A 25129-nucleotide genomic window follows, 5' to 3' on the forward strand; every position below is an offset into this window, starting at 1 on the left:
ACTCCGTGTGGGCTGCAAGGGCTGCCATCTCCAGTGTGTAGTTGAAGCACTGCTGAAAGGCAAGCTTGCGTGTCTGGCCAGCCGTGGTATTTTGGTGAGAGTCTGATCTCGGGAGCTTCAGAGGAGCTGAGAGTGAACAGTTGTGATGTCCATCCTGTCTGTGTCTCACCTGGGGCTCTCAAGATGGGAAGCGTGCCTGTGCACGCACGCGAGGGCTGTGGTGCCTCCAGCACTGCGCTGCCTGGGGCAGCTGCTACAGAAACTTTCTGTAGAGCCTGAAGCACTACGGAGCTGGCTGGCCAGGTGGGCTTCAGACCCTGTGGCAAGGGGAACCCCGTGCTGACAGACTTCGAGGGTAGCTGCAGGCAGGCAGAGTCCTGGGCTGGTGAGGGGGGACCCCGTGAGCAGCCTCACGCCGGCTGCCCCGTGCCTGGCTGCAGCTCTTGGCTTCACTGAGATGTCAGAAAATGGGGAAGGAGGAGACAGAAGAAAACTCCACTGGGGGAAACTGTGAGCTGAGCAGCCCAGATGGTGGGTATGGCTTAGGGGAGTCAGGCAGCTCATTTAGCCATCCCATGCCCAGGTTTGCCCACTGGTAAAATTGTTACCATGCGTCTCCACGTTTGTAAAGCATTTTGTGATCCTTCACCAAGTAAGTCTCTGTAAGCAGGCTCGTTAGTGAATGCTCAGTATCAGGGGCCTGTTGGAAATTCCAGGGGCAAGAGGAGATCTCTGCAGCGGTCATGGTGTGCTGGACTGCCCGTGTTCAGCCGAGGTGCTTGTTCCAGGGGCACCAAGCTGGAATAATGAGACAGAGTGTGACATCAGTGCAAGATGATAATAAATTTTGGTCGTAAGCTGAAAACAGCTGCTGTAGATGAGAGGAGAGCTGGCTGCTTCCAAATTTTACTTGCTTAGCTGACATTTGGGTACTTCTAATTACAATTTTTTAAAAATCGATAGGTTTTGCTGATAAGCTAACAGATGGCTTCAGCAAGATGACCAGAAAGACAGAATGTGTGGCACACTGAGCGCTTTGGCAAAACATCCATCCTGGTGTCTGTACACCAACTCTTTTGCTGTAATAATAATTTAACAGTGGTATACATGTATTAGAGCTTCCTGGGTTTTCAAAGCAACATCTTGAGAATACATGTGTGTCCTGAGGGTCAGAGCCGGTTGCTGTAGTAGCAGTCACCATGATGCTGATCTTGCCGGAAAAGCAATCTTTGTATTCCTGCTGAAGATAAAGATCTTTTAAATACAAAGAGCTAGGTATTGTTAATATCCGTGAATCTGTGTTTCCTGGGGCAGCTGTTCAGGTTTCAGCAACTGGTGATGCCACTGGAAACTACAGGCTTTTGTAAGGTGTTTGGAAACGCGGCTGCTTTCCCATGAATGGGAAGTGCCCAGTCTCGTGGCAGACCGGGTAGAGAGCCCGAGGTTTGTATAAATCCTGAGTTTTTAAAGGTGTTTGTGTGGAACAGTGAAGTGGAGTACTTGATCGATGCTCGGGTGCTTTTTACAAGGTCTAATTTATTTTAAGAGCATATTTTTGCAGGCAGAGTTGGGGTTTTCTATTACTATTCCTAAGCCCAAATCAACCATACTGAGGAGGTTTTCTGTCTAGTGTGCCTCTCGGTCTCTTGGCAAAAGGATGGCAACATAAATTCTGCAGTGAGCCAAGGCACAGGGTACAGTTGGATGAGTCGCCTGGGGATGCTTCTGGCAGCATGAGCGTGCTGAGCAGCACTGTCGGTGCAGCGTCCAGCTGGGGCGCAGGCGCTGGCGGGGACAGGCACAGTCTGCGGGGAGGCGCAGGCACCAGGGAGCGGGCACGGGTGACAAACCACTGTCAGACTGTATCGCTTCCCAGCACGGGCCCTGGGATCCCCTGTAACCGTAGAAATGTCGGCATGTAGCGGAAGGCTGTACTTAGGCGTGTGTGTGTGCAAGAGGAATAATGCAGGAAAGAATAGTAGAAAGAGAAGAGCACTAATACAGGAAATGGTGGGTTTTAGTAATGGCACGATCCACGATAGGTTTCGTTTGCTTTGAAATTATCGTGCTGTGTAGAGCAGGTTTTATCATTATCTTAAGTGTGCTCAAAGTCTGTCTGTCCCACCACAGCCAGGATTGTGAAGGCGGCATCTTTAAATCTTCTCCATTGTGCACAGAGCCATGCGCACCTTTGCCTTCCAAGAGCGGGCAGCTGGCAGCGCAGCCCCCTCCCCTACCGACGTGTGTATCTAAGTTCATATTGCGGAGGAGGAAGGTGCCAGCCTGGTGCCAGGTGGACAGGTACCAGGAAGGGCTCTCGCTGTTTCCAGGCGCCAGGAGGGGCTGCGGGCACTTGCATGGGGCACAGCCAGTCCTGCTGTTCGGCCAGGGCTGGGGGGTCCTCTCGGGGACGAGAGCCGGTCCCTGCAGCAGAGGCTCTGCCATCCTGGCCGGGGAGCACCCACCTGCCTGGTAGAGGGCTGAGCCAGGTCTCGGTGCTCAGGGACACTGTAAAGCAGCTGCTAATTTTCCTGTCAGAGTGAGGAGGATTATTTGCACGGGTAGAGAGATTCTCTGGGTCCCACGCTAATTGTCTTGGTTAACATGCTGTTCCACCTTCACAGGTGTAATGTATAACAGCTCTATAAGGTTTTCATAGCCTGACCAATTAAAAATTGTCATTAATCCAAGAGCTAACAAGCCGTGCATCTTAATGCCAGAAGAGTTTTGTGTTGCATGTGCAAGTCCACGGCCGGCGAGGGTTCATGGCGCAGGCAGAGGCACCTGCGGGTGCTGCTGGGGCCGGGGGAGCTGGGGTAGCCTGGCTGGAACTGGCCCCGTGGCTTTGCCCCCTGCTCTGATGACCCTCGCAGCAAGCGTCTCTGGTTAGTGAAGGGATTCACCTCTGGCCAGAAGAAGGGGGACACAACAGCCCAGGCGGATTCACTGCATACGCACGCCAGCCTTCGCCTTGCTGCTTTCTGTCCTTGGCCTCTGCCTCTTCTGCTTCTCGCCCAGAGCTACCACCAAAACACACCAGCATTTTCTGAAACGAGCTTTTCTGCCCTGAGAGCAGTGACTGCTGCGCGCCATGCGGGACATGGCATGGGGCTGCTGCAGGGCGATGCATGTGGTTCGCTCCGGTGCAGCCTTGGTGGCTGGAGGGCCAGGTTCTTCCCCGTCAGACAGGTTTTTGCTGGGCTTGTTGGGATCTGGGTGTCAAGCACAGAGTGCAGGAGGGCTTCCCCACCCACCCCTGTGGCACATCAGTATCCTGGTTGGGGTCGGTGGTTTGGCCCAGCTGTCACACAGAGTGGTCCCCCTGCACTTCTCCCTTTCACCTCCTTGCTTCCCTCTCTGCTGTGCTCCTTGCTCGTGCCCGCATGGCTGGGGGGGCAAGGTGCAGCTGAGCCCCGCCACATGGGGAGAGCCATCTATTGCCACAGGGTGCAGTTTGTCACTCCGAATGCAGAGCAGTGGCCACCTGCGTGGCCGAGCAGCGGGGAGTGGAGCCTGGCAACTCCCAGGTCTCCCTTCCATAGGAAGGAGGAGAGCGAGCATGTTTCTGCTCCACACTAGGAGAGGTCCTGGAGCTCCCTTGAGATGGGGGCTCCTGCCCTTTGGTTCGCCACCTCTGCCTGTTGTGATCGGCTGTGGTGGGACCCTCTGAAGTCAAGATGTGTTGGGGTGAAAAAGAAGTGTATCTGTCAGGTGCTTTGTTAAGTCATGGTTCTGTATGAAAGCTGTTGCTGGATTTCTTTTCTATTTTATTATTCTGCCTCTTTTGATGAACTGACCCGTCGCATTTTGAAGCTGCATGGTTTCTGCTGATTGCGTCCATGTGACAAGGACAGGCGGCTGCCCTGCACACCTGGGCACCTGGGACTGTGAGAGCCACTGCTCTCCGTGTGCCTTCATGCTAAACACTTCCATGGCATTATTTCCTCCTGAACTCTCATTGCCAGCAGTTCCAGTGAATTAAACCTTGCGAGGATGGTGGGAGAGATGTAAATTCACGTTCTTCCATGTAGGCACTCTGAAACAGGCACTGCAGCGGGGGATGCTGCAGAGATGCGCTGGGGGAGCTACCAGATGGAAGTTTCTTTAGTCTAGGTCGGTAGCACTAAATTATTCTTTGCTGTAACAAGGGCAAAGAAATTTTGAATGTGCCAGTATTTTTAGCACTTAAATCTAGGAGAGCTCTTCCATTTTGGGGAAGAGTAGCAGCTGCTGCTAGCTCTGCAGCATCGCATCATCACAACGAGAAGCTGTACCCAGACAGCAGGATTCAGCAGCATGTCCAGCCCTCCCCAAAGCTGCTGGGTGGTCCAACTCCGAGCTGTGACCCCAGTCCAATCCCTTGCAGGACTCATGATGGGGCAGAGGAAGAGGCCTGAGCTTTGCCAGGGCTTGGAGTTGCTCGGGAGTGGTGTTTTTCCACAAAGCCTGTTTTCCCTCCTTCGCTGCAGCCCTGGCCCAGCTGGGATGGAGGGGTCGGGCAGGCGCAGGTGCCGTGCCGCGCTTCGTGGTGTTGGTGAGCAGAGGTGTTGCAGGGCGTTTTGCTGATGATACCAGATTCTTACTGGGCTTAATGCAGTGGAATTGATTTCGGTTTGCCAGGTTATCATTCATCTCAGCAGGGAAAAATCAATGCGGATCAATCACATGTGATTTTGCATGCCATTAGATCCAGTTTAACCTCTGCTGTCCTCTTCCCCTCCTGCCCCGCTTGCCCTCGCCCTGGACCACACAGTCTGCGGGAGGATGGGTGGCCTGGGCTCAGCCCTGCATCACACTGTGAACTGCAACTGTCCCATTCTGGTGGGACTGGGATGGCACTTCCCTGTCCCCTTCCAGCCCCGTAGCCTTGCCCAGGCTTTCCTCTGTAGCCTTTTTTGTAGCTGAGGGGCCCTGAGGTCCTCCTCATTTTGGTTCCTCACCAACACTTTTTTTGGCAGTCAGGGAAGAAAGTTGCATTCAGGCCTTTGGATGAGCTTTTTGCTCTGCCTGCTGGGGTGGGGGTCGGGACGTCTGACTCTGCCGCAGGCTGCCGCCTGTGCTGGGGGGCACAGGGCTGGGTCCTACTCCTCCTGCAGCCGGCACTGCCGCTGCCATGCTGGGAGCTGCTGGGGTGCTTCATGGCATGGGACGTGTTTCCAGGGTGCCCTGGCTGTCCACTCAAGAGGCAAACCTGTAAAGCTTCTGAGTCCCTGAAGCGGCCAGGACAGCTCGGTGCAGAGGTCCCCACTCTCCGTTTGTCGTCGCAGTTGGCCTGTTTGCATTTGGGACTGGAGTTGGTTGGTTGGGTTGCATTTGGGGTGTGGTTTTTTTTCTTTTGTAAATCAAATCTGAACTTGCCAAAGTGAGAGCAGGTCATGCAACGCCTTGCAGTGTTCAGGACCGCACATTGGTATTTCCATAACTCTTCATCAAAACTCCACAAGTCTGCATTTAAAGCTCTGACATGCAGAGAGAATTCCTCCTTGCTGACGGTGTGTGCATTTCAGAGTTATTAAACACGCCCCCACTGCTATCTCTCTTTTTTTTCCTCTTTTGTTAAGAGAGGCAGACAGAAAGGGAAACCAAAGGATCTCTTTTAAACAGCAAAATGCAAAAAGCCTCACAATTTCCTGAGCAAGATAAGACCTGCAGGCTGTCACTGAGGTTCAGAGCCAGGAGTCCTCCTTGGGAGGCTGAGCATTGTGCTGCATTATTCAGTGGAAATGTGAAGGTTTGCGTTCTCCTCAAAACCCCCTTGAGCTTGGGGTCCACCTCCTGCCATGGCATGGCGGGATGCTGAGACGGTGCTTCTCCTACACCGAGACCCCCGCAGAGGATCCATGGGTGGGTTCGTGATCTGGCTCTCCCCTTAACAGACATGGCTATGTCCTTCACTTCCCTCCCTAAGCCCTTTAATTTTTCATGACCTCCTTGTGCTTTCTTCATCCACCTGAATGGTTTCAGATGTAAATTATGTTCTCCAGTTCACAGGACCTGTCAGCATCCCATTTGCTTTCTCCATCATAGCCGAGCAGTGGGCTGGGGGGGTCGCCGTGCCACAACTCAGTTATGTTCCTGCTCGGAGGCAGCATCCCTGTCCACTCGGCAAATCCCCATGTGCCTTCAGCCTGTTTGAGGGACTGACGTGGGGGGGAGGAGGGTGAGTTATTATCCCACACTTATCAGCATTAAACTGGATTTGACAATTCATAGCCTGGGATTTGAATGATCTAAATCCTTCTTCATTTGGCAGCCTGGTTTGCTGTTATTTATGGTGCTTCCCAATTTATTATCATCTGCAGAGTTGGAGGCTTTGTGTGTGGTGCCATCCGCCAAGTGATTTATACAAATAATAAAAAGAATGGGCCACCCAGAGCCAAGCCACGGTCACGAGTCCCCTCCACAGCCTTCCTGGGGCCCACGGCACCTGGCCCCGGCTGGCAGGGCTGAGCCAGCAGGAGCACGCCAGTGAGCTGGGAACAATCCTAAAAATCAGGGGAAATTTTGCCTCTTTCCCAGTTACTGCTATATAATGCTCTTCCCATAGACTTTCTGTGACTGTAAATAGAAATATCCTCTTGACTTCAGCAGGGCTCCACCAGCGTGGTGTCTGTCCTACACAGTAGCAGCAAGGACACCTACTTGTCACTTTTTTGGGGGCAGTGAAAAATCTAAGGTCATTTTATGCATGAGGGTCTGAGCAATGGTGACTGAGCACCAGGAGTTGGAGAACACCCCAGGTCTCTGATACCGGCGCCCAGGGCGAACGAGCAGGCTGTGTGAGATATTTATGGGAACAGACGAGCCCCAGGGTGAAACCATGCATAGCAGCATGGAGGTGTCAGCTCTGCACCTTGTTGGGTTGGAAGCTGCTAATTTTGCAGCTGTATGACTGACTCATTTGTGGACCTCAGACACTAAGTTTGCTGTTTGCGATCCTCCCACTGTAGACAATTTATCGTAATGGTGCTTACAGTAATCCTCTCCCTGCCTCTGAAGGGTTTTCTCTGGGGCTCGCAGAGAGCAAAGCTTTGCGGGAATCTTTGTGCGGATGCCATGGTCCTGCCCTGCAGAGGAGGAGATGGTGCGCAGTAAGGCTGCGTGGCTCTCGAGGGTGCAGAAGGCATGGGAGTAGAGGCAACCGGGGAAGACGCTGTCACGCAGTGACTCAGGCATCCTCTGCTTTAAGCTGACAGCGCTCCAGCACACCTTCTGGCAGTTAGCATGAGGCCGGTGCCAGCGACGTGCCGCCAGCCCATGACATGAGCCCCTGCTGACACCCCTCCGGCACCAGTAGCGCCGCTCTGGGCAGCAACTGGGTCCCACCAGCAGCGCATGGAGGGGCTGTGCCGGGCAGCACTTATAGCTGGTACCCACCAGCCTGCCCAGCCACCTCACCCAACACCTTATGTAGTCACTGGGAGGACAGTGCAAGTACATTTCTGAAAAGCTAATTAAAAACTGCATTTTTAAGCTCTGGGTGTTACTGGTTGCTGTAACACACATACCTCAGCTGGAAGGGATATTCTTGCCTGCAGACAGAGTTTTCCCTGGCTTTCCCTACTTTGAACCTCTTTCTGGCTTGCTGCACTGTGAAGGCATTGCAGAGCGCTTCTCTGTCCTTCCAGCCTGTGGGATCAGCTGGCAATGTGATCCGGCGGTGTGCAGTGGGCACCCCCCTGCCCTGCGGCTTTGAGCCCAGCCATGCCCCTGCCACCAGGCTAATGGCTGTCCTGCTGCGCCCTGGACCTCACAGGCTGGACGTGGGTGTCATCCTGTGTGAATGGGGGCAGGCACTCCTGGCACATGTGGTGGGACATGTGGGGTGTCCCCATGGCCTCCTCACTGGGACAGATGGTGTCAGGGCCCTTCTGCTGAATGGTGGGGCAGGCAGGTTGTGCTGGGAGCATGGGTGAGGTGCCTGGGATACTCCAGGAGCGGGGTCAATGTGCCTGGGATGCACCAGCAGTGGGGATAAGCTGCCTGGCATGCACCGGGAGTGGGGACAAGGTGTCCGGGATGCTCCAGGAGGGGGGATGAGGTGCCTGGGATGTGCCAACAGGGGATACGAGGTACCTGGGATGCACTGGGAGCAGGAATGGGGCATCCAGGCCCCTGCACTGATGGGCAAGAGGAGAGGGGTGGCAGCAGGTCAGGCTGCTCCAGGTATGCAGGTCTTAGCACCGACTGCAGCTCCCCTGGTTGTGTCTTCTTTCTTTTTAATAACGGGTTTGTTTTCCCATTCCTCGTGGAGAGCACGCCTTCCCCCCCGCACTGGGAGAGGGGGAGGGGAGGGTGTGTATTATAAATTTCCTATTTTTCTGATAAAACTGTATCGCTATGGCGGAAATCAAATCCCGTCTTCGATATTTTTAGCATGAAAGCGTGAAGGAGCACTGATACTGAGGGAAGGGAGGACGGGCGGGTGCTGGCAGAGGGGAGGGTCTCCATGGAAACTGTTTTCTTTAAATTCCCGCATTCGGGGCACTGAGTGTGTAGGAGGTGATGAAGGAAATGAAAAAGCAAAAAAAAGAGAGAAGCTTTTTTCTTTTCTGTTGTCACAAAACTGCTGTAGGAACCTTAGGAGAAATGGGCATAAATTATTGATCATTTCAATGTGAATATATATGAATTTTAATTAATAATCGCCCTGTCGTGTCTCTCAAGTGCAGTGGTGGGGGATGAGCAGGCAGCAGCCCATGACCGACCAGCTGGTGCTGGAGGGGCCCAAGTTTGTCGAGGGACATCTTTGAAAAGGATCTGGTGCTGTGCTGTGCTCCTGACTCATAACCTCCTCAAGACTCCTCCATTTCGCCCCTCGGGGATGTTTTCCCGTGCAATGTGCGATGACAGACGGTTGTTACTAGCCAGAGACGTCGCAGGGAAGAGCCAGCGCTCAGACGAGGGTGGCTGGGGGTGATGCTCTTGTCAGCCATGGTGGGGTTCGGGTTGGGCTGAGTACCACTGAGTTGGTATTGAAGTTGGGCCGAAGTGGGCTCACGAGAGGGTTTTTTTAATTCTTAAGGGGTTTTTTAAGGTATGAAAGTGTGTTAGTCAGGCTCTGTTATTATTCTGGTCTGAAACCCCGATGGTAGGCATGAGCAAACGGTGGGTCCAGGACATTCAGTGAACCCGCATCCCCCTTCCCCACAGGCACAGGGCCTGAGGTGGCGCAAGGGTCCTCGTGGTGCCCGGCCCTGGTGTTTCAGATGATAGCTCTGCTGACAAGGTGGTGCATTAGGTAGCCAGCGCTGTCTGAAAAATGTCTCACTGCAGCACGGAAAGATATTTTTAATTCATTGAAAAGTGAATGACCTAAAACCAGCAGCTGGTGATGGAGAAGGTTAAATAGTACAAAACAGATACATTTTCAACTAAGTAATTTTAGAAGGAGAAAATACTGCTTGGTACGAGGTGCACATTAACACTGCCTGGCCATGGCCTCAGTAGTTCTTCAGTTGCTGCTGCAGCTTCTCTTCCAAGTCCATCCCCGGTGCGTTCTCCATGTGACACTCCTGCTGATGCCAGGCTCGGCCGAGGACACCGCAGTGGTGTTCACCAGAGTGGAGGTCATCTGCTACAGGGATGAAAAGCTCTGCTTGAACTGGGGCTTAGCTCAAGCTGCTGAGCCTGATTTGGTTCCAAACACAAAGTTTCTTAGTGCTTGAGCATGTTCGGTTTTGGCTGTGGCATCTGTCTGCAGCTGAGGATGCAGTTACCTGTGAGAATGGGAGCTGGGTTTTGGCTTAACTTTTCAGGGATATAAGTTTTTTTTCTTGTATTTGTTAGACCCAATGTCCTTTCCTTGAAATTGCAAATTGGTTTCTGATTCTGCAGGATCCTCAAGTGCTGTAGCGAGTGTGGCAGGCTCGCAGCAGCACGGGGGGGGATCTGCCGTGCCTAGGTTCCTTGCCGACCTTTAACTGGTATTTAGGAATACCTGTCCAGCCCTTTGGGAGGCATTTGCTGAATATGGTGATTGTAGGGAAGACAGCTGTGTCATGTGGATGATTTGTTCACTGATGTTTTGCTAATTTAATTTCTGAAGTTCTAGCTTCAGCGCAGCCTCTTTGCGAAGGTTTCCCTCATGCAAAGAGCTTTGTGGGTCCTTGCCATTCTGGCTCATCGGTCAATCAAATCCAAGGTTAAAGAACCGGGTGGGTATGAGAGAGTTTTGTTTTTCATAGTAGGTGCTGGTTTAACAGCAGCATCAAAAACGTGCCTGTACTGTGGGAGCAGGTTGTTGATCTCGTTTTTCATTCTGCCAAAACCAAGTGCCCTGGCTGTGTGTTGCGGCTGGGCTCAGGAGCTGCGTGGAGGGAAGCGCCGGAGGGAAGTCTGGGGCACACCAGGGATGGCACCTGGCTGCCCCCGGTCCCTATTGGATGCAGAATGGTGATCTAGAGGTCAGGGGCTGTGCATCACAGTATCTGATGCAAACCTGTCAGCAGGCTGGTGGTCCGTTAAAAGAGCGTTTAAAGAGTGTGCAGGAACAGACACAAGAAGTATGCGTAGATGACGTCGCCTAAGGCAAAACAGAAAAACCCCAGACCTGACAACCTCCCACAACATGTTTTCCCAGTTGCTAAATGGGAACAATATTTAACCAATAGTTCAAACCCAGCCAAGAGAGGAGGAACAGGTAATCCGAAGAAGTTCAAGATCCGTTCAGGAACTGATCCCAGTAGACAGGAATCCCTAGCAGGCACGGTCTGTGCCCCATGCCGCAGCCAGCTCTGCCACAGTCAGCCTGGCTCTTCACTGGTGAAAGCCAGAGCAGAGCTTGGCCCTTCTGCATCGCTTTTCAGCCATTTTATTAATGTTCATAGCAGATGGTTAAAACCTTTCTGGCAGGCTTTGCTGCCTGCAGAGGCAGTCTGAGGCAGAAGGGTTCCATGCGAGGGAATAAGGTGCTTTGCCTTAGGCTTTCCAGATCAGGGCAGGCCAGTCCGGCCCCCGGCACCCCCACCTTTCCACTTCCTTGGCCAGACTGGGGTGTTACCGTTAGCCTCTTGGGTTTTGCTTCTGCATTGCCAGCTCTGTCTGCGGTGAGATTGTCTCCCTAAATTTGTTAACATGAGCCAAGGGTTATATATGCGTGAAGATGAGCTTCAGAATGCATGCATGGGGCACTACAGATGTGCTTCATGCTGGAGTGGTGGGACAATGCAGGGAAGATACATGAACTTTAATAGGAGCAGCCCAGAGTTCATCACTCACCTGCCTGCAGCCACCTGCGCTGTCTGCTGCGGGTGGCTGTCCTAAGCCCCAGGTCTGGAGCCCCTCACGCAGCTGAGACACCATCTCGGGGTGGCGGGGTGTTGTTTTGGGGGAGCCCATGGCTGTGGAAGGGTCTCTGGGATGCCCTGGAGCGGCACGGGGCATGTGTTCAGTGGATGCTGGCTTGTCTGGCATCCTGGAAGACAGACCGCCAGAAGCGTTCCCAGCAGCTGCGGAAGCATGTGCTGTTCTCTGAATTCTGTCTTTTCTAACTGTGGTGGTAACTTTCTAGTGTGTATCTGAGGCAGATACAAATCATAGGAGGGGGAAGGAAGAATTCAGGTTACGTGATTCTGATGCTTTCTCTGCTGGCACATGACAACAGAGCTAATGAGCAGGAGGAGTCATCGCGGTGCTCGGAGGGCTCCGAGGGTTGTGGCCCATGTGCTCAGCTGATGCTTGCAGCCACAACCGGCACAGGGGGTCTGCCCCTGCCCAGAGCCCCGGAGGCTGCAGCCGTGGGCTGCACAGTGCTTGGTACTGGTGGACTGCAGAGAGGAGAGGGGAAAAAATGCAAATGCTGTCAGCCGTTGTGGCAGGAACAAGCCGACTGTTATCATAGCTAAGTGCCATTCATTGCAAAATCAATCTTGCACCCAGCACTGGGTCTCCGAGGCTGTGTTCCTTCTTCCCCTTCCCCAGCTTTGTGCCGGCGGAGAGCTGCACTCCAGGCAGTGGGTGAACACCAGTTGGGCAGTAATTGCCATGGAATTAACCTCTGACATTCTCCTAAAAATAGGCCAAATAAATCCAATCATTAGCAGCTCTCCTGCTTGCTTTGCCTCAAGGGTAAACACTGCAGATTAACGCGTTTACAAGTTACAGGTCCATGAGTGTTTCCTTGATTCTCTAGTTACTGCAGCTGAGCAGCAGTCCCTGCTCAGGGCTTTCACCTCCTGGTGACAGCACTTCGGTTTGTGGGGCAGGGGAGCGGTGCAAGCACAGTGGCTTTTGGGGCCACAGAGGGCTGAAAGGTGGCACTTTAATTTACCTTGATAGACAATGGGAGGGCAGAGTTGATGTGGTTGCCCAGGCTGCTCTGCCTGGTGAGTTCAGGTGAAGAACACAAAGGTGTCTTCATCCGTCTGCTCCCTCTCCTCCAAGGCTGAAGGCAAACTGCCTCCCCATGCGTCGGAGGGGAGCGATGAAGCAGAAGAGCTGGGCAGGAGTGAAGCCAACCCCTTGTCTGGCTGCTGGGGCAAGGTGCTGGTGTGCCAGGTAGCGCTGAGCTCTCCCTGGGTCCCAGGAATCGATCACATCACCCAAAGTGGTGGGGCAGCGCCCCAAGGCATGAGAGGAGTGTGCCATGCGGTACCGTGCCATGCCCCACTGCCAGCAGCAGTCCCCAGGCTGTGTTGGACACAAGCACAGCATGGGGATGGAAATATCCCTCAACTGGGCTGCTGGGGCGCAGACCTGGGCAGGAGAGCAGGGGGGCTGAGCAGGTCCATAGCAGCAGAATTCCAGAATGCTGTGGCCATTATTATTATAGACAATAGAAAAACGGAGATTTGTGGAGATCCCACAGGAGACGAAGCGCTGACAAGGCACGTAGCTGTACAGGGAACGGTGCTTTCTAGAGGCCTGTGAAAGCCAGTCTGCAGTTAACTTAAATTGTCTTTGTCTTCTTCTTTCCAGCTGACATCATCTCTACAGTAGAATTCAACCACACTGGAGAATTACTAGCAACAGGGGACAAGGGGGGCCGTGTTGTAATATTTCAACGTGAGCAGGAGGTAAGTGCCAGTGAATACAAAATGCCCATTTTATCCTTTTAAGAGAAGCTTCCTGCTGTTTCCTAATCTGTCTGTGTCACTCCTAACCTCAGGTCCCTCCTGGCAGACTCCAAACTGAAAAGCAACTATTAGCATAAGCAGGACCAGATTTCAGCTTGTAAAACGCCCTCCAAAACCACGTTGCATTTCCTGCATTCTTTTGCTCTGGTTGCAGCTCCCTGCAGCCGGGTGTAACTGGGATCAGACCGGTGCATTTGAGCGTGCTGCAGGTGTCCATCTGGCCACCCCCCAAAAACCTCTCACACCGCCAAAATATCCGGATGAAACAATTGTGTTTCCCTTCTGAAACACTTTGTCCCAGGAAATTTGAACAAACTCCTTGTTGAAACCCTGAGTCACGGTCTGCCCAGCCTCCTGCAGCTGTGGTGAGCGCTCAGCCTCCAGCACAGCCGCCTGCACCAGCACGGCCGGGGGGCTGCGCAGGACCCCACCACCCAGGAGATTCCCTGCCCTTCCCAAAGCCATCCCACATAGCTGGTCTGGCACGGCACGCACAGCATCGCATGGTCTGAGCGGGTGGGAGCCATCCTCCCCTGTGGGTGTGTTTGCCGATGGTGGAAGGGATGAGTCAGGCCTGGCTATGAAAAATGTCATGGTCTGATGAAGTTTTTAATCTTTTCTCAATGTTATAGCCTCGAAATTATTTCTGTATACGCTGGAGAGAACCAAACGGTTAAAGGTTACAGGCATAGATGCTTCATCAACCTTTCTAGCACTATTTCATTTCTTATTTTCCTCTCATTTTATTATTCTACTGCTTTTCCTGAACGTTAAGCTTCTTAGCATTGCACCAGGTGTATTCTGTTCAGCTCCTGCTTTGGAGCAGTGCTGTGCTCCAGGGGACAAGCAGGGCTTTACTGACCCAAACGCTTTGTTTGTATGTGGGAAGTTCCATCTCCATGATAGTTTTCATTTAATTACTTCAGCCCCACTCAGAGCCTGGTACTGGGTGGTTCACTGCGTGGGATTTGCAGGTCCAGGGTCCCTGACAGGTCTGAGCGCTGAGCCATGGCACGCAGCATCAGTTCTTGCAGAGACACTGCCCTTTTCGTGGCTGCGTTGTCCTTGCTTTGTATTTGTGCCCCTGCGGGGCAAATGCTGCTTATCCTGTGCAGGTGGCGGGGTGCTGCCTGCAGCTCCTCTGGGGCTGGTGTGGGTGCCTGGCAGGAGCCAATCCTTGGTCCCAGCCGTTCACCAGGGGTGGCTGGCACGGTGTGGTGGGCTCTGTTCCCACGCCATTCCTGCTGAGCACACCAGCACTGCCATGCCCGGGGATGCCGAGCCTTGGCTTTCAGACCTGCGCTGCGTCACCGCGACCAGGCGCTCGCCGGCACTTAACAAACCTTAGAGAACGAAAGAGTCAACAGAAAATGTTCCCCTGCTCTCTGTGCCTTAAACTCCTCTCCGCTCCCCTTCCTGCAGAGCAAAAACCAGCCCCATCGCCGGGGAGAGTACAATGTCTACAGCACCTTCCAGAGCCACGAGCCGGAGTTCGATTACCTGAAGAGTTTGGAGATAGAGGAGAAGATCAATAAGATACGATGGCTCCCGCAGCAGAACGCAGCCTATTTCCTGCTCTCCACCAATGGTACGTGGCTGCGGCCACAGCAGCTGCTGTCCCACCACCACGGGTCCCTGGCCCCCTGCAGCCAGGCGGGGCCCACCCTGTAGCGCTTCTTTGGGAAAAACGTATGCTAACAAAAATACGGAGACTCCTTTTGGTGTGACAGGGATGTCACGGGGGAGCAGGAACAGGTCCAAATCTGTCTGGCGGAGTGCGATGCCGGTGCACCAGGTTTTGTCCTTATTTCAGGGCAGCCGTTCTGAGTCTTCTCCCCCTGCTGACAATTTCTTTTTTTTTTTTTTTTTAAAGAAAAACCGCAGCTGGTTTGTTTCAATTTGCAGCTGTGTTCAGCTCAGCAGTTCCATGTTATGTTCAGATAAATATCAGGAGGATCCAGGAATATTACTTGGGATGAATGGGACCTTAAGATGGATGTGACTTAATTACTTCAGGGGAAAAGGAGGGGTCTAATTATCTTTCATAACCAACTTACTTTGTGTTATAGAATTGCCTCTATTGATCATTGTAATAAAATTCAAAGACTTACTAAACTTATTTGGGGGGAGAATCGTTGAAATGCAATGAAGATTAATTATAGAGCATAATGTTCTGTTAATTGAGTTTTTAAATAGTATTTTGATTAACAGGGATATTATCTTTCCATTTGGGATGATGTTTCATATGCTAGCAGGTTATCAAAATTATTCTTTTAGAAATACTCCCGTGTTATGCTGTTTCTTTTTGTTCTTACAGTTAAACTAACATTATATATATAACCCCCCTAAAGTGAACCGGCTTAATAAAAAAATTAATGGTGCTCTATTGGAATTGCTGTGTAAAGGAGAAAATGAAGATGGATGATACGGTTGTGTATGAAACCTGGTGGAAGTGATGATAAACTACTGATAGTCTCTGCCAGGAGGGAGGAAAGAAAACACCATTACTCAGAATAAACCCACATGTTCTGGGGCTCCTTCCCCAGTGGCTCTGTGGCTCAGGAGCTGTGGCGGGGCAGCGTGGAGCTGCCTGCAGCCCCTTCTAAGACTTTACCTCCTCTGAGCAGCTTCCAGGCACGGTTGCCTCCAGTCGTGCTTTGCCGCCGCACAGTGCTGTTGCTTGCTGGAACCTCAGGTTGCCTGTGGCTCTGCTCAGCTTGCTGTGCGCTGGAGTTCTGTGCGGACTCCGCTGGAAGCAGAATTAGTTACCATGTGGCACCCTGTGTCTGATGGGCTTTAAAGCTGTGCACAGCCTCCAGTGCCTGCTGCCGGCATGGGTGCTGCTGTGGCTGCCACCCCACAGCTGTGGGTGGGTGACACCCAGCCAGAGCCACCCTCGGGGGTCCCATCCTTCCTCTCACCTTCCAAAGGGGCAGCGTGGGGCTGGAGCATGGAAGGCAGTCAGCAGGGATGGCTGGCGGTGTTCGAAGAGGATGGGAAATAGAGCTATTGGGGACAGAATTAGGAGAGCTGGTGCATCCTTGGTGTTTAACACATTACTCGAAGCTAAAGGAATTTGGAAATTACTCTTGAAAAGTAACAGGTGGCCCCTGGATAACTGCCGTATGAGATACGGAAATGCGGGAGGAAAGGTGTTGTGTGGAGCCTGCTGTTGGCTGGCTGTTCAGCGGGTGTGCAGGCGTGGGGAAGGGGGTGTCTGTGTGCACAGGCGTGCAACGTGCGTGTTGGAGGAGCAGCCGTGTGTGGTGCTGGGACAGTGGGTTCAGCCCCCCAGCACTCCCAGCACTGCCTGAGCTGCCCCATCCTGGTGCCAGCACCTCGAGGGTGACTCAGCCCCACCACTCAATATATTGAACGCCAACATTCAGAGCATGACCTCTGAGGCACTGAGCCCTGGGAAATTACTTCGCCTGTTATTTCTCCATTAATCCAATAGTTCTGTTCTGTTGTTCAACCGTCTCCTTATCTCTGGAGTAAACATGCCAGGAGCTGTCCAGCAGGACCAGGTGAACCAGGGCTCTGGGGATGCTGTAGTGACAGGTACCTCTGCAGCCACGCCGGGCACACAGTGGGCTGGTCACCGGTCTGAACCAACTGTGCCCTTGGCATGTCCAGCGGTGGCTGCTCGGGGGGCAGCCGGCTGTAACACTCTCCTCTCTCCTGCCCCCAGATAAGACTGTGAAGCTATGGAAGGTCAGTGAGCGGGACAAGAGGCCAGAGGGATACAATCTCAAGGATGAGGACGGTCGTCTCCGAGACCCCTCCATGATCACCATGCTACGGGTGAGTGTGGGGAGACCAAGGCTGTCGAGGAGCCTTTCTCTTCAGGGTCTTGGGTGAAAATCGCTGCCGGTGTCACCTGCGTGCCACAGTACTGGTAACACTGTCCTGACGCGGTAGGTCTGTGTCCGAGGGCTCCTTGTGTCGGAGGCCGGTGCTTTGTCGGGTGTGTGGGTGCAGGAGCGGAGGAGGGAGCTGTCGCTGGAGCAGTGGCGGGGCTGTGCCAGCTCTGGGCACGTGTGCTGCGAAGCACCGTGTTTTGTCTCATGTTGGGTACCCCGGTGCCACAGGGCTGCTGCTGCAGGGCCCTGCATGCCGTGCCCATCCCGGCGAGGAGGCAGTTAATGCGCTCTCCCTTCTCAGTGCATTCGCCACCGCCCAACTTCTGCTTTGGGAACAGAAGTACTTTCTCTAAATGAGTTTTCCTCCCAGCCTAAGGAGATTAAATCCAGCCTCCCAAATTGAATGTAAACACCTAAGGCTATGTTTTCCATTTACTTCGAGGGGGCCGGATGCACAGACCCCATTAAAGCAGCCGCCCCTGTGCCCCGGGAGCATCGAGCATCGCTGGGAAGCCTGGCAAGGCAGGGTGTGCGGGCACAGCAGCGCCTGGCTGCTGGGCATGGCTCTGCCACCTGGGAGCTGCCTGAACCCGGCCGGCAGTGCCAGCAGGTTGGTTCTTCCCCCAGCACTGCCCTGGGATAGCTGTTTATGATCTTTAATTTGCATATAAAGAGTCAGCTCTGGCCCAAGGCAGTGCACGCCCCCTTAATTGAATCAGAGCCCACCCTGGGCCCCGGGAGCTCTGGCAGTGGGGGCAGGCAGCGCTGGAGACCCCTGGTGTGTGGGCTACAGCAGTGAGCGGGGTGCCCCTCTGCCAACGGGGAGAAGCTGTGCTCCCCCCCACATGACGTTAGAGCAGAAACAGACATTAACTCGTTTAACCCATAACCCATAGACCTAGAAATGCCAAGTATGCAGGAATTTTGTCATGATGTTAATCAGACCAGACCAGCTTGTAATTTATTAACATCCTGTCAGAATTTGCATTTTGAGTACTTGGGGGGGTTATATTTATATATATATATATATAATCGTTGCTATGATTACCCTTGGCTCACTTTTATGGCTTCCAGTTCCATTGCAGACAAAGCCATTGAGGACCCCAGACAGGTAGTTAATTCTCATCCCCGTGCTGTGCTGCTCCTGGTGGCTGGCAGGCATTTTTCTTTACAGAGCAAGAAAACAGTTTATTGCATGTGTATCAGCTGTTATGTTTCAGGCAGCATTGCCAGCCTGTTGCGCTGTTACTAGACCGCCCGTTGGAGGAGTTTGCTCTGCATCTGGGTGTGGGAGCCGGGGTTACCGACCCTCTGCAGGGCTGGGAGGCAGGTTTTAAAAAGGCAGCAGTGTTAAGGGGTGTTATTCCAGTTAGTGCTTTCTTCTCTGGCTAAATGCGCTGGAAAAGCCCTGGGCTTACTGAGGAAACACCGGTCACCATTTCGCCTAAATTGCTGTCTTGGTGCCTGTGCCGAGCTCTGTGGCAGGTGGCTGTCGGCGGCAGTGCCGTGGCCAGGGGTGTCCTGAGCACCCCAGCACGCTGCTGGAGACCATGCAACACAGCAAATGCAAGGTCAGCGTTCTCAAGGGAGCAATGTTTGAATATTGATTTATTTTTTTTTATTTCCAGTGTATTCTTTAGGAACATTGAATTTCTGGAGTAATTATAGCAACTCAAGAGTCCAGGATAAATGTTGAGGCATATTTCTTTTCCAACAGAAACTGTTTTAAAGTTGCTAAAATGCTTTGTTGTGGGAACACTGAGTTCTGACATTTTGAAATGGAGATTTTTAACTTTTTGACAATGATTTTTTATCTTTTGGATTGACCCGGCTGTCAGCTCCGTAGGTGCCTTGTCGTCCATCCCACCGGCCATGGCCGCTGGCTGGTCAGACGTGCAACAGCAGGCATGGGGAGCATGCAGGGACGTGAGCTGCAGTCCCGTCTGCCCAGAGCCGCTGGTGGGTCCCCCCTTGCCTGGGTGAGGGGAGCCCATGAGGAGCATGGCAGGTGGCCCTGGCTGTGTGGCACTGTGTCCTCTCCTGCATGGGATGCCCACAGCACTGCTCACGTTGGCTTTGCAGTGCTGTGTGTGCCCGGGGGCTTAACACTATCATTTAGCTGCTCCTCCTTCTCTTCCCTGTGTTACAGAGGCTGGGGTGGGGAAGAGCGGACAGCCTGTGTGTGTTTGCCAGGGGTGGGTACAGGGGGGGCATAGCAGTGCCGAGCTGGTGGCTCAGGCTCCCACCCCAGACCTGCCTCTGCGCCCCACCGCCTGCCCCTGCCGTGCCGGCAGGATGTGGTTGTGGATCGATTGGAGCCCGCGATGAGGGTGATGATGCCTCAGTGGGGTGCACGAGCGATGTGGTTATGAAAATAAATAAATAATTGTCATGCTTTGCTACTGATTGCTGGCATGAGTTGATTGCATTTGACCGCTTCCTGGTGCCTGAATGGGCGACCACAGGGTTGGAAGTGGAGCCAAAAATCAACCTGGGTGTTTTTGCAAGTGCTCGGCCTGAAGTCACACCATCCAGCCCATCTGTCACTGCTGGTGCCCAGTGGGGCGTAGCCAAGGAGGGGCAGGGATGCAGAGATGCTGCCAGCGTGGCCGGTACTGGGTGCAGCCCTGGGCAGTGCGTGTTCAGGGTGGGGGCAGCCCGCCCACCCCACCGGGCACCCACCTGCCCTGTCCCTGCTCACCCCAGGGAAGGAGGGCATTGTGATATTTATCTTTTTTCCCTGTAGAAAGTCACACTGAAATACCAGAGAAGTGGATGCTGTTTGTTGTCTACCCCCAAAGTTTCTGCCTTCGTTTTGCTTTCAGTCTGTTTACTCCTGGTAGCAGCGCGGTGCCGTACGACTGGGGGAGTTTGCTACTTGGGTGTCTCCCTTGTGCTGTGGGGTCAGGCACTGCGACCCCCCGCTCCCTGGCAAGCAGCCCCACGGGAGCGTACAGCTCCTGCTTCACAGGAATGAGGAGAGGTAAAGCACGATGTAAGCGCTTGGTATTATGGTTATTAGCGTCTGCCAGCACAGCGCCTGCTGTCCCTGAGGATGGAAGACTGTGGAGTCTTCCGCCAGCCCTGGTTTGATCTAATGTTTTGATGATTTTACTTAGACAGATATTTACATAGCTGTAACCATTTTGCTGCAGCTTGGCATATCTTTGACATTTAATTGTCCTGTGATGCTCGCGCTTTGGAGTAAAGCCACATCCATCCACAGTTTAATTTTCAACCACAGGCGAGTGAAAAAGGGTTTTAAAACCACCTTGCTGCAATTGTCTCTCACCCATTTCTCTTAAGGCTTTAAATGTACTTGATGAGCATTGTTCTCTGAGGGAGTTCTAACCTGCATAGTGCAAAAGGAATATTTAACTCTGCTCAGGCTGTAAAGTAAGGCTTGTGCTGTCATTAAAAAAGCTCTGCTTGTTTGGCTAGCCCCCAGTCTAATGGCTACAGCCCTGTGGCCTCATTTAGCTGCCTTGGCAAGCTCTCCCATGCCGCTCGGTGTACAGCCACACCTGCACTGTGGGATGTGTGCAGGAAATAATTAACACAAATAATATCCAGGGCTTAATTTTTTTTAAATAGAGAACATGGTTGCTTTGATCCCTCACAGTGCAAATCAGACTGTGGTGAAACAGTGGTGTGCATCTCCCACCGGTACCGTCCCCACTGCAGGAGGTGGTGGCTGTGGGCACTTGGGTGCTATGTGTGGGAAGATGCTCTCTGTGCCTCTGGTGAGCAAAACTGGGGCAACCAGCCAGGAGAGACCATTCCCAGGCCTCCCTTTACTGTAGAGAGGGGCTGATCTTTGCGTTTGTTTAAAGAGCAGCAGCAGCAGCCAGCTGTGCTGCCCGTGCTGCCTTGGCACATACTGCCCAAGCTCCGAGCACCACAGGGACAGCTGTCTGCCTCCCCGATGTGCCGGGGGGCTGTGACTGAAGGGTGTTCTTGTGTCGGGCCACTATGTGTTCTGAAACCAGGCTGGGATTTCTTAGTCCACCAAGTCCCCTGCTCCTGAGCCACACTGGCAGTGGGGAGAGCAGCCAGGGCTCCCCAGGGCTGGCAGGGGCTCCGGCTGGGGGCTCCCAGGAGGGGCTGCTGCTGCCTCCCCTCCTCTGTCCCAGGGGAACCCAGGGGAGCTCAGATACTAGTTGGTAACAGCTTTCCCTGCCCCAGAGGTCACAGATCTCTGCCCCAAGCATTTTAAAATGCTGGTAAGTAAAGAAGCACCCTGCAAACGGGCTGGTGCTCAGGAGCCCAGGGGCCAGTTGCTCTGGTAGCAGGGTCAAGTCTCACCCAGGTTATTAAGGACTCGGGATTGCTGTGCTGCAGAGTGGTGTCCTGTGGTCTCCTCTGGACACCTCCCTGGGGGAGGAGTGATCCTCCGAGGCCGAGCACGATGTGGGTGCAATGCACAGGTGCGTGGATGTGTCTGGTTCTTGGTGTTTGTAGCTGTTGCAAAGCGTGCTCTTGGTTAAGAGCTGCCACTTCACTCTCAATTCCAGCAAAATCCATCATAAATTCTGTTTCATATGTCCCACTTTGCCAAAGCACTCAGATTTCTGGGCCCCTGGGCACAGTTCCCTGGGGAGGTTGTGCTGTATTCCCTCTGCATCCCAGGCACCCCACGGGCAGCCCTGGAGCGGGGCTGTGCGATGGGAGAGGGGAAGGGGTGGACAATGCTTTGGAGAAGCTGTGCTGCTGGTTTTCCACCTCAGCAAAGAGATCTGTCTGTCTTTTCCTTTTATACATTCTCCAAAGCATTATCATTTAAATGACAAGGTAATGTGAAACATTTGGCTTTTTTTGGCTGTAAAATGCACATGGCAGAACTAATCAATTTCAAATGATCGTCATCAAACCTTTGCCACAGAATTTTTTTTAAAAAAAGGATTTTCCCCTTTTCATTAGTGGCTTACATTGCTCTAAAGCTGCTCAACGGGTACCCTTTGCATGCTTGACTGCCCTTTGGTAGCCTGGCCCCTCTGAGCTGGGCAGCACTGGGCTCGCTGCCACATGGTGCCATCCCTGGGAAGCCACCATGCTGGTCCAGGACATGCTGGGGACCTGTGGCGTATCCTGGCTTGGAGGTGCTTGATTTTTGTCACTCTTGAAGCAGTGCCCTGAATGAAGACGAGCTTGGCTCAGTCTCGCAGTGAGGCACAGCCAGTGTGCAGGGCTCTGAAGCCACCATGCAAGTAACGGCTGTGTCACAGCAGCACTCAACCCACCAGTGTGCGCTGCCTGCACCTCTGCCTGCTTCATTCCGCAGATGCTTGAAAAGAAACGAAGGAGCCCATTTTGCTGCTGCTTTTGTCATTTTTTTGTTTTTCTGAGGTCATGAGTTGAATTCTTTCTTTTCTGGTGAAAACTCATTCATCCTTTTAATACTTGTAAACTCACCTTGAAATGCCAACGACCAGAATTGACCTTTCAGATATTTTTTTTTCATCTCTTTTTTTTTCCACAGCTATTACACTGCTGGTATCTGTGTCTAGACAAACTGTAAAAACAACGTGCCAGGCAGAATTATCAAACGGGCTTGGATTGCTTTGAATGCGTGTTTGGTAACATTGCTGTGGTTCTGCATGCTCCTCTTGGTAAAAGTAGGAAAACTGCTTGATGGGATTTTACTGACACTGGCTCTTCTTCAGCAGGAGAAATAAGTTTAAAAGTATCTTTTCAAACAATCACATCCTTAACAGGGATGCAGTTCTAATGAGATTGGTGTGAGAGTTTACGATTTTTAACCTTAGATTAAGAAAAACATTCTGTTAGTTCTTTGAGGTTTTCCCAAACTTATTTCAGAATTTAGGTGAAAGTAATCCTGGAGTGTAACAGGTGAACTAGGATGAATTCTCAGTTACAAGCAACAATAAATATCCTATCATGGTATAAAAATACACAAAGAATGGGAAAACTGGGATGGTTTGGGCTGTGTGTGGAACGCCACTTGCAGTCAGTGCTCAGTTTCCTTGCAGTAGAAACCCTTGGTGAACTGGCCCTGGTTTTGGGAGGGGTATTTGTGTCGGTGGCCTGAACGGTTGGCCCACATGGACTGACTTCAGGCTTTGAACTCTGCACCTCGGTGCCGATCGAGCACAGCCCAGCAGATGCTCCTGAGTCTCAGTCCCCACTGGGAAACTGGGAAGCTGGACACTGCTCTGGAGGGCAGGTCTGCTGGGCAGCGCATGCTCCTGCTCTGGCACTGCAGTTCTGGCTGCACCATCTTCCCTGCAGACCTGGTGTCCGTGGTCTTTTCCCTCCTCCCGATCCCCAGCTGGGACCCAGACCCTTTTGGACCTGCACACGTGAAGGTGGATGCTCAGCTGGCAGCAGGTCTGTGCCTGTGTTTCACTGTATGCAGAAAGGCTCAGGAGCTGCCGACCGAGGAGCCAGTGCTGGCACAGTGCTGAGCAGGGAGGGACGTCTCCACGGAGAAGAGATGAAACCAGAAGCTTTATCAGCTACATGGACTGGTAATGAGACAGTGGGTTTATCCTTCCACACTTCACAGGGAAGGTCCAGTAAGTCAAAATCCTGAAGAGCATGAAATTGCCAGTCTACCACAAAAATGGTGTTTGATGCGCATTTTGTCTGCAAAATATTGATCTGCAGGCAGCGCTGGCTGGCAGTTACAGAATATGCCTTTTGTAGGTAAGAAAGAAACATCAGGGAGCACATCCAGAGGAGCTCAGCAGCTGAAGCAGGTGAGGAACCTTGCTGGATTTATCCCCAAGCTGCTAGCTCTGCGCTCGGATTTGCCAGGAACTGGATTACATTTTCCTACTTGCAAATGCAAGGCTGGGGTTAATCTGAGCTTCGGCTGCGACTAATCCCACTTGGCCAAATCCTACCTGCTGCCCAGGTGGCGGAGGCAGCTGCACCCCAGGCAGCGCTTGTGTGGAGCACAGGGGGTGGGCTGGCGGTGGGGGGCTACCCCAGAAAGGGCAGTTTGTCCTGCTGTACGTGCCGAAGGAGAGAGGGAAGATCTGCCCTGTGGGCTGGTGCACAGAGTTGCAGTTAGGCGCAGGTGGCACTGCAGGCATTACAGCTGCTGCGCTGGGCTGCTGCCGGTCCCGCTGCACGCAGCAGGTCATCGCAGAGCTTCCACTGCAGGTGGTGCTGAGGCATGGTGACCCCTCATGAGGTGGGAACCAGATAGATATCTTAATGGATTATTTATTAATTTTATTTTTTTTTAATGGCTACTACTTAGGGTCATGTCTGGATCTCAGCCTAAGTCCGGTAGAGCTCTATTGTGCCAAGAGGATTTCCATGGAGGTAACTGAGAGCAAAACCTCGTTCTCCGTTACACAGAAATGGGTGCATGGTCCCAGTGCTGACATGTCTGTGGTTGCCCTCACTCCCACCACCCATGGCCGGGACCGCTGTGCAGGAGCACTCCATGGGACCCGCACCAGGGTGATGCCAGGCTGCTGCAGCAGCTTCCTGGGGCAGAGGTGGTCTTGCTGCTTTGCTTGTCCATGCTGGGCTTGCCCTTCATGAGCCAGCCCTCTCATATTCACACCCTTGAGGAATTTTTGTCCTCCCGCGTGCCCCGTGAGGAGGATTCCCAGCAGCGCTTTTGCCTTGCCTGTAGGTTGTTGAGTCCCATCTTGCTGCAGGGCTGTGCTGGGGGCTTCATGTCACTGGTCTGGCCCCTGGGGCAGCTCAGAGCTGGCATGCGTTGGACTTGGGCTTGCGAGAGGCTGTGTGACCACACCATCCCAGGAGCTGAGGCATTAAGCATTTTCCCCTGTATATTGACTCGTGTTTTGAAAACGCGGCACGCCGCAGACCACCTCTGGGCAGGGGAGGAGGTTGTCCTGAGGAACACCAAATCTCTGTATCTCTTTGGGCCACATCCATCACAGCACCGTAAATGCTGAGGAGAAGCTCTGCCAGGTGAAGTTCTTCCCCCTGGGAGCAGGGAGCATTTGATGACAGTGGACATAGACAGTGATGGGGGAAACCTGGTGAGAACATGGGGCACGTAGTGAAGCACAGCGATGACGGACACGGCGTTACGTGCGCCGTGGTCCTTTGCTCAGCAGCTGCGGGTGGCAGGAGGATGTGCGGCGCTGGCGGTGGGAAGGGGCCAGGGCACGCCGGCTCCCTCCGCCCCCCAACCATGGAGAGCATGAATTTTACAGCCCAAGGGAGGATTAGTGCCTCGTT

General features: G+C 53.0%; 1 protein-coding gene across 3 annotated transcripts in view; it reads left to right on the forward strand.

Annotated features, from left to right (window-relative positions):
* PPP2R2B (protein phosphatase 2 regulatory subunit Bbeta) overlaps positions 1-25129 on the forward strand; it is a 101787-nt gene that overhangs the window by 61860 nt on the left and 14798 nt on the right. For all 3 annotated transcript variants that reach the window (XM_080400644.1, XM_080400643.1, XM_080400645.1), the window contains 3 exons: positions 12919-13016; positions 14499-14664; positions 16768-16880. In XM_080400644.1, coding sequence (XP_080256770.1) covers positions 12919-13016; positions 14499-14664; positions 16768-16880 — 377 coding nt within the window. The remainder of the gene's footprint in view (positions 1-12918; positions 13017-14498; positions 14665-16767; positions 16881-25129) is intronic.

The sequence above is a fragment of the Falco punctatus genome (genome assembly GCF_963210335.1).
Source record: "Falco punctatus genome assembly, chromosome: 8".
Lineage (NCBI taxonomy): Eukaryota > Metazoa > Chordata > Aves > Falconiformes > Falconidae > Falco > Falco punctatus.